A 13,289-nucleotide genomic window follows, 5' to 3' on the forward strand; every position below is an offset into this window, starting at 1 on the left:
TTATTTTTATCCAAGAGAAGTGAGAAAGGAAAAAAGAGGAAGATGAGCCACTCAGCCATCAAACAGGAACATGATAATCATGCACTCTGTGCTTTGTAGTTTCTTTATTCCTCTAGAAATTGTTTCACAGAGATCAGTTACTTTAACCTCAAAGAAGTATAAGACCTGCGGGCAGGTGTTGCTAAGTGTCATCCAGGTGAGGTTGACACGCCATACGAGGCATGGCTTTAGTTTAACTGAGTTACTGCTGGCTACTCCCAGCCGGAGTCTAGCTGTCCTGCCTCCCATCGCAGTGATCTGCTGAGAAGAATCCCCACCAGAAGCAGGCTCATTAGAAATATTATCAATGGAAAACATGACTAAGGATCGTTTGCCATCTGCAACTGACGGTTATCTGCTGGAAACGTCCTTGACAACCCGTACGGTCACAGACAACCAATACCTCGATGACCCCTTCTCCTGTGACCTGCCTTAATCTGGTTACCCTCACCAGGCTCCACTGGGGGCGTCATTTTATTCCCTGTTCTCTTTCCTCCAATTCCTATGACACTCTGGAAGGAGCTACTGACCACATGTACCCCGTGGTAAGAGTAGAGAATGCTTGAAGAAGGCGTTACAGAGAAAATGATACTAACGCTAACAAGAAACCATTGAACATTCACACGGTTGAAACACTTGGCCATTTCTGACAATAATAAAATACTTTTACAGACAAAAGTAAAGCCAAGTATTCACATAATGTTTGCTGATCTGAGATCGCTGTGTGCGTTCCGCACTCACCTTCCGGCAGCCTGTGTCTACTTCCACTATTCCTGGCGCTTGGGCTTGCGACTTCGTCTTACAGATGTAGCCAAGAGGCTTCTCGCAGGCCCTGTCGGCCCAGTAGCCATCCTGTGGAAAGCAAAGGGAAAAAACTTGATGGTTATCCATTGTTTGACTTTGACGCTATTTTTTTTCTTGGAATTGTGCTTCAGAAAAGGAAAACAAAGATTTGAGGTTATTAAGAGAAAATGGCATCTAGGAAAAGGAAAGGTAAATTGATATTTTATAAGTAAAGAGCAAATTTGACTTTGGCTACAAAGATGTAAAAAGAGATTGTAACCACAGTATGTTTTTACATCTTAGCTCTCCAAGCCAGTATTTAGAGGGATCCAGAGAGAAAGTAAAAATGATGGTGGCCTTACGTGATGGTGCCAACAGAAGATTTGCATGAGCCTCCTTGTCAATCTCTGTAGTCAGCTGTTTTCAAGTTAACTAAGGACATAGATAGCCATCCAGAAAAAACTCCCTCACCTGACACACCAAACTTGAAAACACACCTGGAATCAGTCATCTTTCCTTTCTTCTTCCTGTTTCTATAGATGAGAGTCTTTCTGGATTGGAGCATCCCCCTTTCGCTCTGCTTCAGATTCCTTCTCTCCCTCTTTCTTAGAGATTTCATGTTAAAATGAACTCCCGCTCCTTCCCTAATTGCTAAACACCTTGAGAAATGTTTTCTTTATTGTCCGCCTCTAATTCCTCCTCTCACTTGGTCTCAATCCACTGCAATCTGGTACCCAAGCCTTCAGCCAGAGTCATATTCAGAAACTGCAAATTTGGTCTTGCCACTCCTAAGCTAATGCACGTTTTCTCAACTTCAGTGCTAGCGTTCCTACCCACACTTCATCTCTTTCACCACGCTTCCAGCCAGACTGTCCTTTCGGTTCTTAGTAAATACGATGTTCTCCAGTTTCCTCTTCCCAGGACACATTTCTACCTATTCTTTCCATAGCTAACACCTACTTTTTTCTTAAGCTTTCAATTAATCACAATAGAAACAGCCACAGTGACAACAGTAGCTAGCACTCGTTGAATAGTAAGTTTGGGCTGGGCACAGAGCACACTATATGCATCAACCCGCTTAATCCTTATACCCACTACGTGAGCTAGGTACCATTATTATGCCCATTTTACAAATGCATTTAAGCCACGCATCAAAACCCATCCTTGGGGCCAGCCCAGTGGTGTAGTGGTTAAGTTCACCAGCTCTGTTTCAGCGGCCTGGGGTTCACCAGTTTGGATCCCCGGGGCAGACCTATGCACTGCTTATCAAGCCATGCTGTGGCAGGCATCCCACGTATAAAGCAGAGGAAGATGGGCACAGATGTTAGCTCAGGGCCAATCTTCCTCAGCAAAAAGAGTAGGATTGGTGGCGGATGTTAGTTCAGAGCTAATCTTCCTCAAAATAAAAAAACAAAATCCATCCTCTTAACCATCACATAAATCGTCTATTAACAAAGTATAATTTGATAATATTGTTGAGTCGCTAAAGTCATATTTAGGACATGGAAACAATCTTTTCATGTTTGACACCTCCGTGTAACCTAAAAAAACAAAGGTAGCTCTCCAATCAACAGATTCCAGCTGTAGAACCCAGAATAGATCTAACTAAGTCTACAACTACTCAAATCCATCAGTCGAAACTAGAATAAAAGCTCTGAATTGATCCATCAAGCCATACATATATATGGTGTCATTTAGAACCCAGCATGGGAACAATATGAGTATTAGTTATTGGTTAATCTCATCCTTGAACCAAAGTTTCTGTCTTACTTTTCTGCTCCTCTTGAAAATTTGGCTTTGCTAGGCAATTGAGAGAGACTCAAGAAACTGAATCTGAATTTTGGTTCAACCTCAATCTATACCAAATAACCTAGAAAAGAAATAATCTAAACAACCATATGTACTAAGTGGCTCAGAGAAAAAATTCCCTGTGACTTCTGCTAGATATCAGTAATCGAAGTTGCCTTACCTTGCCTTTCATCACGGCGCAGTCTTCCTGCCTGTTGTTTTCATGACTTGGCTCTCCACGAAGCCATTTGGTAAATGTCACAGGGGTCCCATCACTCCATTCAAAGTACATTTGAATCTTGATGTCATTTAAGCCAATCCATAACTCATCATTTGGCTCTAAACAGGAAGAAAAACACAGAGGTAAATTACACGAAATTTTCTGTCCAAAAATCAAGAGGTTATCAGAAAAGGAAGGCTCTCTGCTTTATCAACCACAGCTCTACTCCCTTGATATTATAGCTGTCATAAAAGACCATCCTCTTGAGTGTTGATCTGACCTATAAGCTGTAGAGTGAGATGTCACCACATTTCATGTTATCAATCTTAGTTTAACTGTGTAATGTATTTTTTCCACTGTGAACGTGACAGTGTTCTTTCGTGCAGCTATTGCAAATTATATCTCCTGGGAGTTGCTAAAATGAAATCGAGGTAGGTCTATAATTATTTAATTATCCTTGTGAAGCTTCTTTTTTTGCTGTAAATAATTTACCATACCAATTGCACTCATAGTGTTGAAAATAATGTTGCTTACTTATATATTAATCTGACTATTAGTAAATCCTATAAATGTTTTAAAACAATGTAAATTAAAACCACTTCTATTTTACTGACTATGTTGCCATCAAGAACATTCTGGGTGTTTCTGTTCAAGCTCAATCATTGTAATAGGAGTGACAATGATCTATACAGTGAGAAGATATACAAACTGAGGAGTTTGGCTGTCTCCTGACATTTTGTATTTATTCATTAATCTATAAGTATAACTGAATCTGTAATCATTTTCACTATGAAATACCAGAAAAACCCGAATAGCAAAAAAAAAAGTTAAAACAAAACAACCAGGTATAGATATAAAATGTAATCATTTTGTTTTGAAATTCTACGAAGAGCATGATTGATTTTATCAGTAGTTATAATTCTAAGAACTCTAAATATCATAACTAAAATGGGACAAAATTGAAAAATCTAAGATGTCATGGCTAAGAACATATACACTGCCAAATTTTAAAAAATGAAAGAACACACAATTCAATATCTGTTTAATGTGCACTACTGGGAATGTCATTATGAATGCTTGATTTATGTTCTTTAAATGGTAAAATACAGGTTACTTGCCACAAGATCATAAAGATGATGTTGTTGTAGAAAATGAGAAAAATGCCACAGTGAATAGGAATTTCCCTAAATGATTTAGTCTCTTCCTCCTAACAGTTGTCACACAACTTTGCTTTTGGAGAAGTCTCTGCCTGGCCCAGCACCAGCCCCAGCAGATGTTTCCAGTGCCATGAAGCATGAATGACATTGCCAGGATGATCCCCTTTTCCTTTCACTCGATTTGGCACATCATGATCTTTTGAGCAGCAAATATAGGCTTCAAAATGACCTCATGTGCCCCTCAAGGATTTGGGTTCAACACTAATGAAAACCTAAACTCTTCTGTCCCACAATTATAATACAGTATTAAAAGTTTCATATAAACATTTTTCTCACTTAACTGTTCTCTCCCTACAGCTTTTTTAATTCCTAAGCACAATCTTGATCCTGTGAAAATATGTAATATGTGAGTGTCAAGTTTTTGGTCTGGTCGTTATAACTCAGTTATGGAAGCCGTCTTAGTTGATATGATTCATGGCCTGCGTGTGAAGGCCCAAATTTATCCACTGTGTATCCACGACTAAAGTAAAAGACATCATCTCAACTAGCTAAAAAATTCTTTCTAGGCTTTTGATTTACAAACAATAATTTCACTTTTATAACTATTCTTTACCTATATCAATATTATTTTCATTGTTTTAAATAAATAAATCCTTATTGATGATTAAAAAAAGGGAAGGTTTCCCTAGTGAAAATTTACTAATTCGCAAGCTGAATTTAGAAGTGACCTTTGTCATCCAAATTCCCAAAATAACTACAGCAATAAAGAGATACCGTCCCCCTATGACTATATCATGCGATATAAAGGAGGTCAAAATTTGCACCTCAGCCCTACAGCATCTTCACTAACTTGTTTTCCACTGATTCATTTGCAAACTTTTTTACTTCCTACAAGTATCATGACTTGTATGTCATGATATTATTCAGATATATCAATTTTGATTGCGTTACTGTTGTCTGGTCTGAATTCTGCAGGATAGGTAAATATAGAATAGCCAAGAAATCATTTATAGGCTGCAGCAGGCTGTTCTCACAGCCTCCCAACTCAGCAAGCTAAGCAGAGGAGAAAGGATGCCTTTTGGCTCAGGTGCTAGGAGTTGTAGTGTTTGGGGTCCTTTCAATCTTTCTCTGGTCTCTCTCTTTTTTCTCCTCTATTTGTTGTCTTTTCCTCTCCTCTGCCCCCACTCCTCTGAATTGTCAGGGAGTAAGTGTCAGGAAGCTGTCCCCACCACCACCACCATCCATTTCCTCTTGTTTTGCTGGCTGGAAATGAACAGATGCAGCTATTCAGCAGTCTCACCAGTGGAAGCAGAAAATGATAATCATTTAATCAACTACTGCTGAGTGCCCATTATCATTAGCTTCTTCCTCACCCTCCTCCTCTCAGGAGAAGCATGCCCGATTCACTTTACCTTGTCTCTCTCTGTTTTCTTTTTTTTGCTAGTGCCAATTTTTGAAAACTTTACAATATTTTAGTTAGTACACTTTCTATGTATTTCTTAAATTACATACCTAAAATTCAGACATAAATCTCTTTAAAAGGCTTAGGGCAACACCTACTCACTCTAATAAAATATCTATTTCTTTCACTGCTCAACACTCTAGCCACACTTGCTAGGTTAATAAAGAAAATAAAATCTAAAGTACGAGATGGTTCATTTAGAGAGCTTTCTTGTGAGAGAAAATATGGGCCTTAAAAAGGAAAACACATACACACACACACAAATAATTCCAATAAATGAAATATTGTTTACAGTTTTAAGGTACACTGCTATGAATCCAGATTATATGTAGAAAAATAGCATTTTTATAGCTATCCATACATTGATTGCATATTAAAAGAAAAATAAATCAAATTATCTGCTGATGATAAAAATGCTTTAACTTTCTATACAGTTTTTATATTTTAGGCATGATTAATATTTATTATTATGTTTATTGCATTGTTAGTTGAATTATTAATTCGAATTTATTAAATTTAACATTTCTCATTAAATTTTGCAGGGATGGGTGGAGAGTGGGGAAAGCTAGAGTCGTGCTATTACTGATGTCAGGTTTCTTACCATATCCCAGCTGAGAGATGATAAAGTCAAATTCTTCGATGCTGTGGATGCTTGCCAGATCGCCACCTTCCTTCCTACATGCAGTCAAGGCATCTCTCTGGATTTTCTTCTCTCTGTGAATCTTGTAGCAGTGACCTGCGTATGGCCACCACTGACTTGGACAGTTAGTAGGCACATCAGTTTCTAGGAAAAAAAAAAGTTTGGAACACATTTAAAATGAGAGAGCTTTTTATAATTGTAACAAGATCTTCTACCATTCTATATATAAAATAGTTCAAAGTTATGGGCAAATAAAGGTAATATTTATTTTTAATTTTTTGGCAGATGCAGTCACAGAACATGGACTAGACTGTGTTTGCTTTTAGACTAAAAAGTACGTGAAGCCATTTTTCATTTTAAAATAATGTTAAATGGGAAGTCTCTTTTTTTAAAATTGTCCCTGCAATAAAGTCACACTAACATACACGAGATTGTCTCATTTTATCAGCAAACCTGTACCAACCATCTGTTATATAAATCCTGGAGGCAAAAAAGATTTGACATATAACACTCTCCTGAAAAGATTTCAATTTGCCTCTGTTCTGTGGAGATTAGGGAGCCAGTAATTCTTCAGAGGAGAGGCAATATGGGTGAGAAAGATGAGTGTTGAAGCAGGAAATAGAATGGGTGGGGGACAGGAGGCCGCCGAGGAGCCTCTGAACCCACAGCAGCATGTGCTGGCCACCTGTGCCTCTGAACCCACCTCTGCCATTGACTCGCTTCCCAAAGATGACACGCGATATTGTGGTAAAACCTAAATTTGCCACACAAGCTGTGTGATCTTGGGCAAGTCATAGCACGTGAACCAAAGTATCCATATATGTAAAAACTCTAAATAATATGAATGCTAATATTAAACTACCCATCCTCATCATGTTCTTCTGAACTAGAAAATCTTTGGGATAATGTGACTACAAATTACAAATGCCACATAATTATTATTTAATCAAACCAGGAACAGTGGCCAACATCCTACTTATTGCTACTAATAGCTATGGTCCAATTTCATAACTGGATTATACGTTACAAAAATGTACTGCAATAGTAATGAGCTGGGGAGAGTGAAGCTAAAGACATTTGAAGGCAGAGACTCACCTTATTGATCCCTGTACACCCTAGAAATGGCAGATGGCCTGGCCTATGGTAGGTGTAATAAATGTTGGTCAAGAATTGAAATTATATTTGATATACAGCAGTCTAGGCTTACCATTTTATGGATACTGTTTCAAACAGCAATTTAGCAACACAGCTTGCTTAAAGAGGGATTATATTACCAAATGAACATCAATTTATATATTTAAGTTGGATGTTACACGTTTTCAAACGTGCTGCCTTAGTAAATATTTGATATAGAGAACCTTTGTGATTCATTTAAAGAATCAGCCCGATTTTCCCTGAAAGGCTGGGACCACCTATAACATCTTTGTCTGAGCCCAGGACTCTGTGCACAGGAGTCACTTAAGTCAACAGTCAGTCACGATGACCAGACAGTGTTATTGTAATACAAAAATGCGTATTTTAAAAAATTCTAATCCACCAACACTATTTAGATTCCGTCCACTGCCAGTGCTTACCAAAAAAAAAATATGTTAGTATAGCTCTGGAGCCCTCTGGTGAGATATTTTAATTTTGCTTCCTAAGAAGCTGAAAATAATGGCAGCAAATGCTGAGGGCTTCAAAAACTGAACCGATGAACTTTAAAAACCTCTTAAAACATGAAAACAACCAATGAAGGGGAGTTCCCTGGGGCAGCCCCAAAAGATCACTTCTTCCTCCAGAGCAACACTGTCCAAGAAAAATGGAACGTGAGCCACAAATGTGAGCCGCACGCATAATTTTTAATTTGCTAGTAGCCATGTTAAATAAAAGCAAAAAGAAACAGGTGCGTTTAATTTTAAGAATTTATTTTGTTTAACCCACTTTATCCAAACTATTATCATTTCACATGTAACCAATAAAAAAGATAATGAGATATTTTACTTTTTCTTCATGTGAAGCCTTGGAAGTCCAGTACACATTATAATGTACTCACAGCACATCTCAGTTGGAACTAGCCACATTGCATGAGCTCAATGGCCACATGTGGTTAAGTGGCTACCGGACTGGACAGTGCCACCCTAGAGGCCCAGGAATGATGGACAAATAGGGAGCATTGCAGGGACCAAAAGGGAATGAGGTGGAACTCTTGCCCAAGGGGTCACCCATCACGTGTGCTGCATGATTTGCTCTCTGATATGCTTTCCCAAGCTCTGGTTTATTTGACTTTATAGATAAGATGGAATGATGAATCCAGGAAGTTAGAGAAATTCAAAAACCAATGTCAAAGGAAAGTTAGCAAGGGAAGCAAGGTGAGGCATAGTAGAGAAATAATAGTGTTGAGTGCTTGACAACATGAGCAAATGTTCACAGGAAGAACAGGTATTCATATTTCCATTTTACAGATGAGAAACCTAAAACTGGGGGGTTAAGTGACAGGGCCAAGTTACAGAATTCCGCCACCTGTACCAGGGAAACTATAGACAACCATTCTCCTCTTCCCAAAAGTGGCAATTTCAAGTCTTCTGAAGGAGATATGGATGAGTTTTCCCAAGAAGGAAGAATTATACTATTTCTCCCGTGGGAGAAACAAAGGAGATGAATATCAAGATGGTTGAGGTTTCCCCGAGGCATGGCCACAGTCCCAACAGTGACCCTGTAAGTATAATCAAACCCAATAACCACACCCTCATCTACATCATTAGAGATCTTGGCCATGTCTGTGTGTTAGAATTGCAAACACCCCTACTCTTTGATCCGGCAACCCCACTTCTAGGAGTTATCACTTGCATGAAATGACATGTGTATAAAGTTATTCACTGTAGGATTGTTTGTAATAATAAAAAATTGGGAAGTAAACTAACGGTCCATTAATAGGGAACTGGTCAAAAAAAATATGGCCTCTGCAATGGTTATCGTGCAGCCATAAAAGTGAATGCCGAAGCTATTTATGTACTGTATGGAATGATGTCCAAAATTGCTACTAAGTGAAAAAAGTAAAGATATGTTTATTAGGCTACCATTTGAATAAAAAAGACAAAAATAATTATAAACATTTGTTTATGCATTGATAGAATAACTAGGCAAGGCTATAGACCCAGAAACCATTTCCACCAGGGAGGAAACCGGGATGTTAGAAGTAAGAGGTGGAAGGAAAATACCATTATTTATCATTTTGTACTTTTGACTTTCTAGCCACATTAATCATATTATAAAATAAATGAAATTGCTTTAAAAAGTCAAGAATTCCACACTGTCAGATTTCCCAAGCAAAATATATATATTCATTCACAAATTCCTGTAAAGCATTGTGTCCCTCCAAAGACAGCTGATAGTAAAAAAATGTAGTTTATTTGTCTTTTGCCAATTTGAAAGAGAATGCATTCTCGCCTCTGTAGTTTAATTCTTCTATAAAATTATAATGGAGAGCATAATTGGATTTGTGTGTATGTGTCTAGCCTACATATAAAATTCGGTTACTACTTTGTGGATGTTTTATTCCATTTCTGTGATAACTTCAGTGTATGATGTTAAACTAAATAGCATTGAAATAGACCCTTAAATAGTGAGGACATGATAAAGACATCCCTTTCAGATATTTATTTCCTAGCTTGGATTCAAATTTTTCCACATGTGCAAGTTTTATATACCCTCTGAAAATCTCTTCCCTCATCTAGAATGTATGAATGATAATACCCACCTCATAGGGCTGCTCTGAAGATAAAATTCTTATTTATATTCTGTCAAAGGCTTTGTACATGCCTGGACACCACAGCACACACAGAAATATTAGCAACCAGTAGCAGTAACCACCAAAAAGAAATTGTGTAGGAATATCATTAAGTTTACTCCATAAATTATTAACAAAAGCTGTCATTCCATAAAGGTATGACTAAGTTATAATTTTACCTTTAAATTCTACTGTTTTATACACTTTAGATCAAATAGATCACTTACCTGAGGGAATAATAAAAGAATTCAAAGTTGTGTTGCCCTTTTTACAAATATAGCCTAGTTTCTGAACACATTCCAGATTTTCCCATTTAGCATATTTCCCAGGATTTAGTGACACGCAGCTTTTTCCAGGTTCTGCTGATGGACTTCCTTTGGAGAAAAGGAAAAATCAAAGTGCAACTACTATAGGTGTTAGAGTAGACAGCCCCCACAGCCTCACGTCTTCATCCTGGGGAGTCAATGCGTCCCACTCTGTCTTCGCTAGACATTCAGAAATAAATAGTTACTGACAGCAGAGCAAAAGATATTTTGGGTCTCTATTTCTTTGTTGTTGGATCATTCCAATGCCTAAAATGCTGATTATACAAGTTTACTTCTTTGAAATAACTTTTTCTCCCCCACAGTATCAAATAACAAAGCTAGATCTTAAAACCTGAACAATCTTCACGCTGGGGTATGTTACGCATAATAAAGAGATACCTAAGAAAAGAATATATGATGTTGCAAACCAGCCATATTAAACACTATAAATACCTAGCAAAAAAATTAAGTCAAGTTAACTGTGAGGACCAGACTAGAGAACTTCCGGACATGGGAAAACTTTCTCCAATTAGAGAGAGGGGACAAGAAAAGAGAGACAAGGAAAGGGAGATGCTGGAAGCAGCAATCCATCACAGTAAATGCTGGTAAAGTACGCCCAGAACCAAGGCTATGTCTCAAGATTTTCAAGTCGGCTAATTAAATAATATTTTTAACAGCTAATCCCTCATCCCATTTCTTATGGGAAATTGATCAAAGAACAAGATAAAGTCAACTTTGCTAACGCAATGGATATATGCATTGACACGGCGTTTCCCATGCTTTTTCACTACTTTAACATATGATTTTAAAACCAGCGCTCTAAAAACTAGCCCCACCTCTTACCTGAAGACAGGGTGATGAGCCACATTTTGTTAATGACTCTGCTCTGTGACCTTTGACATATATATAACCGGGACCTGGACCTCACTTTCCCTTCGTGCAAGCTGGGAATCATATTACCTACTCCATAAAGCCTTTGTCGAAAATTTGTGAAACTTGCTTGCATAGCGCACAAAGAAAAACCTTGTCAGTGATAAACATGTTTTAAAAATGTTGTCAGTGTGACCAAATCACAGTATAACTGAACTCACAAATAAGGTGTCAGTACCTGAAAGAAATTTTCCAGAAACAATAGTATGCTTTATAGCTACTGATTATTAATTAATATATTAACTAGTAAATCATGTTATGCATGTATTTATCAATATAACACCATCAACAACTTTAATATATCAATTAGTGGTCTTTAATGCTTACCATAGTTATTATATATTTGAATTTACACTTCCACATCATTTATGGAAAATAGCCTCACTTCAAATGGGAATGTATTTTAATAAGTTCATTACTTGGTAAGTACTTAATTGAATAGTTGATGGAACAATTTATACAGTAACATCTTCTAATATTCCTCAAGGTTCCTGCATTTAGTTTGAAGAAACTCTCCTACTATTTCGGAAGGTGATTTAATCTTGCATCTACTTCTTGGGAACTTGGTTTAATAAAGAAGGACATTTCTTTCCTTTTTCATTTATATTCCAGTTACATTTCTCACCTTCACGGAAGTTAACCCCCAAATTTCCTCACGGAACTCTCAGAATGCAAGTGCTTAAATATTACAATAATCACCCCCCAAGGTGAGTAGTAAATAAAGTGACCTGCCTGATGTTGTACAATAATGAAGCAGCAAAGAATAAACTCTAGTGCCCTAATAAATGATTAGTATTGTCTAGCGATCTGCTTGAGCCTGACTGGTGTTCTCCAATTTAATTTGCCTGAGTGAATCGGCAGACGAATCAAATCCTCCCCCATAAAAAAGGACATCTTATGTCCTTGCAGCATTTACTTTCCAAGTTTAAAACAAAATAGAGCTGATTTCTATTGCAAGGCTCCAGGGACAGCCCGGTAAGCATCAGGCATTGAAGGAATGCATTGAAAGTGGAATCTCATAGTAAGATCTAATCAATTTAAATCAAATTATATCCTCTAAAGATTCCTTCTCATGTTTTAGCGTCTATTCTGAATATCATTTTAGCAAAGTTTTTCTTTTTTTTAATAGCAAAAGTCAGTAATATAGAAAATGGATAGTTCAATTCTCTAAGCCAAATGCAAAACCATTCAATGGTAAAAAAAAAAAAAAAAAAAAAAAGATGTGTTGGGCCGGCCCCGTGGCGGAGTGGTAAATTTGCGCGCTCCAGCTTCGGGGACCCAGGATTTCGTCGGTTCAGATCCGAGGCGCGCACCTGGCACTGCTCAGCAGGCCATGCTGAGGTGGCGTCCCATATGCCACAACCAGAGGCACTCACAACTAGAATATACAACTATGTACTGAGGGGCTTTGGAAAGAAGTAAAAAGAAAAAAAGATTGGCAACAGATGTTAGCTCAGGGGCCAAAAAAAAAACAAGATGTCCGACTATATGAAAAAACAGCACTTTAGTATTTTCCGTAGCAGAACTGGGAAATGAAGATGTCCCCCTTACACTATTCCTCTCCTCTCCCACACTCACAGCGGATGTCACTAATCGTTAACCGCACTCTTTCCTAATAAACCATGATTGGTAGGAGGGTCAGAGGAAAGGGACTCAGGTCAGAAGCAGACCCCACAGCGTGCCTCAAGCAGCTACTAAGACTGGTTGGTATTGGGGAATAAGATGAAAATATTTTGTCATCATTGGTCTTTTTGCTTTCTCCGAATAATTGCTGTATATGTAAAACTTATTCACTCTCCTTTTATGCTGTCACCTGTACGTTATGACAGTGTAGCTCAGGTCATTTTCTCTTCCCCCCAAAATTAGAAAGCTTTTGAAGCTTTGCCCATCTGCCACCTGTGTTTTTCTACATCAGACTTCAAAATACCAACAAAAGTGCTAATGAATTTTATGCTAGTATGGAGTATTATAATCTGTGTCTGAAGTATTATTTTTAACCCAACTCTATTAGATTAAAAACGGGAGAAAATGATGTTCATGTAAACCTTAAGATCATTATGACAGTGATAGAAACATTGCAAAGATCTCACGGCTCAAGACAATGAGGAATTCTCTGACCCAAAATAATTTAAGTTCCTTTAAATTCATAGTTGGGCCAGCCCAGGGGGATAGTGGTTGAGTTCACGCTCTCTGCTTCGG

The 13,289-nt window shown here is 37.8% G+C and overlaps 1 protein-coding gene across 1 annotated transcript in view; it reads right to left on the reverse strand.

Annotated features, from left to right (window-relative positions):
* MRC1 (mannose receptor C-type 1) overlaps positions 1-13,289 on the reverse strand; it is an 89,237-nt gene that overhangs the window by 49,240 nt on the left and 26,708 nt on the right. The window contains exons 6-9 of the mRNA XM_008541233.2: positions 10,083-10,229; positions 6,051-6,233; positions 2,792-2,949; positions 781-891 (exon numbers count right to left, since the gene is read on the reverse strand). Of these exons, the coding sequence (XP_008539455.1) occupies positions 781-891; positions 2,792-2,949; positions 6,051-6,233; positions 10,083-10,229 (599 nt within the window). The remainder of the gene's footprint in view (positions 1-780; positions 892-2,791; positions 2,950-6,050; positions 6,234-10,082; positions 10,230-13,289) is intronic.

Source organism: Equus przewalskii, chromosome 30, assembly GCF_037783145.1.
Source record: "Equus przewalskii isolate Varuska chromosome 30, EquPr2, whole genome shotgun sequence".
Classification (NCBI taxonomy): domain Eukaryota; kingdom Metazoa; phylum Chordata; class Mammalia; order Perissodactyla; family Equidae; genus Equus; species Equus przewalskii.